Source organism: Dipteris shenzhenensis, chromosome 2 (genome assembly GCF_047967505.1).
Source record: "Dipteris shenzhenensis isolate YYH24624 ecotype China chromosome 2, Dip_SZ_1.0, whole genome shotgun sequence".
Lineage (NCBI taxonomy): Eukaryota > Viridiplantae > Streptophyta > Polypodiopsida > Gleicheniales > Dipteridaceae > Dipteris > Dipteris shenzhenensis.
The window spans coordinates 66,227,707-66,233,706 of NC_141597.1; the positions used below are offsets into that span (position 1 = coordinate 66,227,707).

General features: G+C 41.5%; 1 protein-coding gene across 2 annotated transcripts in view; it reads right to left on the reverse strand.

Annotated features, from left to right (window-relative positions):
* LOC147905200 (magnesium transporter, putative (DUF803)) overlaps positions 1-1,180 on the reverse strand; it is a 39,070-nt gene extending 37,890 nt beyond the window's left edge. For both annotated transcript variants that reach the window (XM_087397148.1, XM_087397157.1), the window contains exons 1-2: positions 959-1,180; positions 441-539 (exon numbers count right to left, since the gene is read on the reverse strand). In XM_087397148.1, coding sequence (XP_087253274.1) covers positions 441-539; positions 959-1,069 — 210 coding nt within the window. In that variant the 5' untranslated portion in view covers positions 1,070-1,180. The remainder of the gene's footprint in view (positions 1-440; positions 540-958) is intronic.
* Positions 1,181-6,000: the final 4,820 nt, after the last annotated feature.

Genomic DNA, 6,000 nt, shown 5'->3' on the forward strand with positions numbered 1-6,000 from the left:
GAAGCCAGCTTTCCATCCATGCCAGAAAACACGAGTTACTGGAAGCACCTGCTGATAGAGCGTTAACCCCTTATGATTCCCTCAAGAAACCTCGGGCACAGTTCCAGTTCAAGAACCAATACAAGAGAAGTCTCTAGACTCGTAAATAGATGGACAAACATATACTTGCAGTGTCATTAGAATGTTTTCATGTGTCACATGCATCCACTACATGCAGTGGGCATGCTTCTACGTGGCATTTAGGATTACAATTTGTGTATGATAGGCCCGCTATGAGCCCAAGCAACTATTGGACAGCACCATAGGAAAGAACCCTAGACACCAATAATCAATTCCTCGTAGCGTATGCTTGGATACATTATACAATCATTGAACTGATCCAAAATGCTTGCTCTTTGAGGATGCTGAAACAAGGGAAGGGGTTAAATTGAATATCATACGGGTGCTTCAGATACGGCCTTCAGCATTGCCAACGCTCCAAAAATATCTAGACCAAATCCCATCGTCCAAGTAGGGCTTGATACATACGTTTGCATCACCTGCGGCAGGGAGATAATGTTAGCAAAAGCAGCGAATATCTTGAGCATACAATAAGACTTCATTAAAACCAAGGCAATATTTAAAACCGCTTAGATAGCTTATGATTGTGCATCACTTTAGCAGCCAATGCTTGGCACAGATACGGTGACACCAGCATCATGCAGGCCAAAGAGCGAACGTTGATCTTGTTTCGTTTCTAGTAGATTTTTTTTAACACAACCCCTTTGGGCTCACTAGATCTGGAGTAGGGGCACCACACGACAATTGACGCTAAAAGCTAAACGACGACAAAAACACAAATGTGGGGGAAGTGCCGCAACGAAATTTGGGCTTACTTGAGGACAGAAGGGAAGAAAATAACGAATCCAACGTCGACTAATCGTAGCACAAATCTGTGAAATGAAAGGCAAAATGGCACCTTGAAGTTGAGCGAGAGCTGCGGAAGACCTTTGGTGCCTTGCTTCTGCAGGACTTTGCCGATGCTGTTCCCAGCTGAAGCAAGGACGGTGAAAAGCACAGCCCGCCACATCCTGAAAGCCGGAAGTCGATGTTGGAGGCCAAAAACCTTCTCCTACCGAGCATCCCAAACGCTCACGATCGCGCAATTTAAATGAAGGGGACGGGTAAGCTTTCTCAAATTAACTGGTCTTACACACTTGGATTTGTGTGTGCGCGTGCGTGCGTGCGTGCCTGCGTGCACGTGCTCTCTTGTCTATCTACGCATGTGCCTATGCTTGTACAATTACATATATTAACATCTACGGGAGGCCTCACGAGCTTATGTGACAGTACAATCAACACAATAGCTCATACGTCAAGCAAAGGGCTCGCTAAGGCCCTTGCTGAGTGCTAAGCTAAGCTAATAATCTCAAAACCTTAGAAGCACACTCTCAAAGCTCTCAGGAGATTCCAATAGGCAATGTGAAAGCTCCAAGGACATATCCAAGAGTTGCGGTATCTCTCCGATAGGATGCAAACATGTCACATATGTGTAGCTGTCGAGTCGTCTCCTGTCATGGTGGGGGTCGTGGTCTCCGTGATCTCTGTATTCGATGGCCAGCATCAAGGGTGACACCTTGGGTCAGTCGGTCTCCTCTGAGTAAAGCAGCGAACCTCTATCGTGCATGCTCTAGTCCTCCTCTGTGGCCGCCTAATCCTCTGCCCTATGTCGTCTTTGCCCCTAGTGATCCAAGGTGCCCGCATTTCAACTATCTCCTCATCCTCTACTCCGATGTGCCTTGGAGCTGATGCAAAGGCATAAAAATCAATGACATGTCTATGTGCTTGATCGGTAACTCGTGGTGCTGTCTCCTCCTACTGTCTAATTTGTGTAACAAAATCTCCCCGAGTTGCCACGTCTCCATCAGAAAGAGGGCAACACATACCTGATTGTGGAAGGGATCAATTGGGAGAGTGGTCCGAAACCCATCCCCTCCAAGTAGAGGCATTGGTAGTGTCCTCGAATCTCATTATAAGCTAGGCACGTGCATAGAAAGTGGTCCTCTGTCTCCACTACTACCATCATCCATAATCTACAAATCCATTGCTCCCTAGGTGTGCTTGTGCCCCTTCCTTGCTCGATCCTCAACTTGTGTAAGGTTCCATTGCAGTTCCATACAACCATTTGAATTTTGTTTGTACTCTTGTGTCCGGGGAGACAATAGGCTACCATACAAATGCTCGTGGTTTCATCCTATCAATTAGAGTAGAGGGTGATAATCTAAGATGTCTAAACATCCAAGGTTCCACCTAAATCCTAATCGTGACTACACAAAGCTTAGCACACTTATATGATTCATAATTTGGGAAGCGCTCCCATACATTTAGTTTGGATCTTTTTGAAGTTTCCGTTTGAATTTATGTCAAATCCTTATGGGTGTATTAGATGCCTCTATTCTCCTATGAGGGAGTTTGTCCTATTGACTTGGCCCATTGACACTTTTGGCCCTTCACACATGCTACTCTCTCTCTCTCTCTCTCTCTCTCTCTCTCTCTCTCTCCATAGATGGTAAAGTTATCAGTTGTGATAGAGCACATCGAGTAGAAAGAGAAGAGAAGGAAGAACAAAAAAAAATTGGAGTTAAAAAAGGCCCTACGAGAGATCCCTTCTTGTGAAGAGATGGAAGGATGAGGTGAATAAATTTGAGTAAAAAATTATTTTGCGGTGACTAGAATGTGACATGATTCTCCCACTTTTTAATTCAAAGTTAGATGTAATTCTCCCACTTGTGCCCTTGCCTTCCCTATCATTTTTAAAAGTGTAATCAAACTTGTGAACTAATTTAGCAATCAAACTTGAATTAAATCTCTTGAAACCAAATACTCCCATCTAGCTACTACCTCGCTTCCATCTCCCATGAAACCCTTGCCTACCTCTCACTTTTGGATGCCGTTTCACCTCTTTTGTTAAAAACCTAATTTTGGACTTCTCTCTTTCTTTTGAACGGGACCTCTTTCATTGTCCCTCCTCAACTTTGGATGGACTTTCCCATCATAATCTCAACATTCTTAATCTGTGCGGCAAGTTTCTTGCCTCTCCGTCTTCATTCTTAAACTAATATGAAATTTGCTAACATGTGATTAATTTACTTTATGAGCATATCTTCTTTACCATCTTGCCATTTCTTCGCCCACATCTATGATTTCCTCTCTATTTTAAATTATTTGAGTCAAGATTCACAAAATCTTTGAGGGCCTTCCTCTGACTTTGTCGCACAATCAATGTGACTATAGGAACATGTTTCAACTTGCCTCTAGTTTGGAGGAGACACTTGAACGAGATACTTTGAAAGAAGATTGAAAGAGTATCGATCTTCAAGAATCAAATTTATTAGAGCATGAAAATATATCCTCATTTCGTCCCTTTTTTTGAATTCACAAATATTTGTGTTGCTTCCACTCTTCCTATCTTTAGGTTGCTCTCTCTCTCTCTCTCTCTCTCTCTCTCTCTCTCTCTCTCTCTACACACACATATATATGTATATGTATATATCTATCTATTCATCTATCTATCCATCTGTGTGTGTGTGTGGGTGGGTGTGTGTGTGCATGCGTGTGTCAAAGTTAGGATCCTCTTGCTATACAATTAGTAAAGTGTAGTGAGAATAAGGAGATTTGAAGGTCTTATGATGCAACGTTTTTTGAAACCTCACTTCCAAAGTCACTTTTGTATGAGCATTATAATCTCTTTTGAGATTGATAGAGATTTGGATGAACATTTACACCCTCGTTTTCTCTTATTTGTGTTAAGAATAGTGTAAAATACATTATTGTAGAGGGGACTATAAGGGGATAGGGATAATCTATAAGAATAGTATACGTTGCATTATTCTAGAGAGGACTATAAGGGGGTAGGGACAATCTCTAATGCTAACCTTGAGGGGGAAAGATGTATATAGTCATCATTGTCTTCATAATACAAGTAGTGTACACTTACATATTGTGTGCCCTCATCTCTCCTACATCCCTAACATGGTACCATAGTTCTGGTTCTTCATCCTTTGAAAGAAGATAAAAAGAGGATCAACCTTTAGGCATCATACTTATTGGAGCATGGAAATATATCCTCATTTCATCCTTCTTTTAACATCACGAATATTTGTGCTGCTTCTTCCTATCCTCAAGTTGGTATTATATTGTTACATTTCAAGCATGTTTTGGTGGATTTCACCTATTTACAAGATTGCTTCATAAAGAATGAGGAATTAAAATCTTTCCATTAGTAAAGTATAGTGAGAACAAGGAGCTTTGGAGTGATTCTTCACTTTTTAAATCAATTGTACAAACATTCCTACGTACCACCCTTGCGAAGCTTGCCATCAAGATGAGCAGATCGATGGATTTTGAAACTTTTTGACTTCCAAAGTGCCACAGTCCCCGGCTTGAATTTGTATCGCCTCATTAGAGGAGGGCATCTTTGCCCTTGATGTGGACTTTGGAGGGCTTCTTTGCCTTGGACCTAGAGTTGGGTGTCCTCTCCCCCCTAGGCGTGGATGCTGATTCTCTGCACTTGACTTAGTCCTCTGCTCTGTCCTTCATTGTTTCTCTTCCTCATGCTCCTCCTCTTTGCTCTCTGAGTCATTGGCCTCTGCATTGTGATCCTCTTATGCCTTCCTCTATCCCTCTATCTGTGGACCTGCCCCTCCCTCTTTGGCCTCTGGAATGGCAGTTTCTCCCTTCGATGGGGATCATTGGGGGAGAGGGGAGGGGCTATCACGCTGTCTCTGAGTTTGGAAGTGGGTCTTGCTGTGCCAATCTCCTTGGTGCCTTGATCTTGGGCCTGGCCATGGGGGATGGAGAGAGTGCGTGAGAGAAAGGGTGAGGGTGTGAGAGAAAGGCTGGAAATGTCAGGGGCAAGTTGGAGGTGGTGTGGGATTGGAGAGCTCTTCATACAGTGAAATGAAAATGAGGCCCTATTCTTTTATATAGGGCCCAAAGCCCTAATTTTTAAAAATAGTTATTTTTAATAAAAACTCTAAACAAAGCAAAATTGGTGCAACCTTGAGCTAAATACTTATAATTAACCTCCAATAACTCAAAATTTCTCATTTGTATAGCAACTCATGGCCATTATACATTGGCTTTATTGCAAATCACATAACTAAAATTACAAAGAAATTGTGAAACTTATGCATGGGCATCCACATTAGAAGAGTCTAGACCATCATTTTCATCTGTCTCTACCCATATGTGCCCTTGTCTATGATGGGTTGCATGCCACTTTGCATTATTCTGTCTTGCATTTGATGAATTCTATATTCTTCTTCGACATTCCACGTTAACATCTTGCACTGCATGGGACACTAAGGACTCTTGGAATGCGTGTTGCAACTACTCTTATTTTGATACGCCTATACCACCATTGAACCATTGGGCTTGACTTAGTTTTACCAACCCCCTGTTAGGTCGCTCTATTATATGCACAATGTGCTTGCCAATGCGATCTTTCCAGCTATGAGTGAATGTGCTGCCAAATAGAAAAACAAATTAGTAAATATAGGACCATTATGTGTGAAATGATTCTTTCCCCAAGCTGTCTCCATATTCTAGCTAAAGTCATTCACAACATTGATGAAACACTATGCATCTCCAAATCTATTTCAAATTGTCTTCTGTAAAAACCTCAATAGTAAGAGTGCATCTTTAAAAAAAATAAAATCTTTCTTCCTCTTCAAATCATGTATTAAAAGAAAACAACATAATTACCAAAAGAAACTACAAATTAACTGCTTCTTTAAAGTTGCATCATAAAATCTCATTATTTTCATTGTCTTGCATTGTTCTAAAGGTTTTCTCACTTGAATCTCCATGCAAGTTGCTCTGATAGACCCTGATTTGAGTTGAAAACTAAAAACATTCTGAAAGTACATGAATGAAGAATACACGATTCTTGGAGCAAGGTTCTTTGAAAGAAAAATGTGATCAAACTTGTCCCTCCCAGTGGTCCCAAATGTGTTCCAG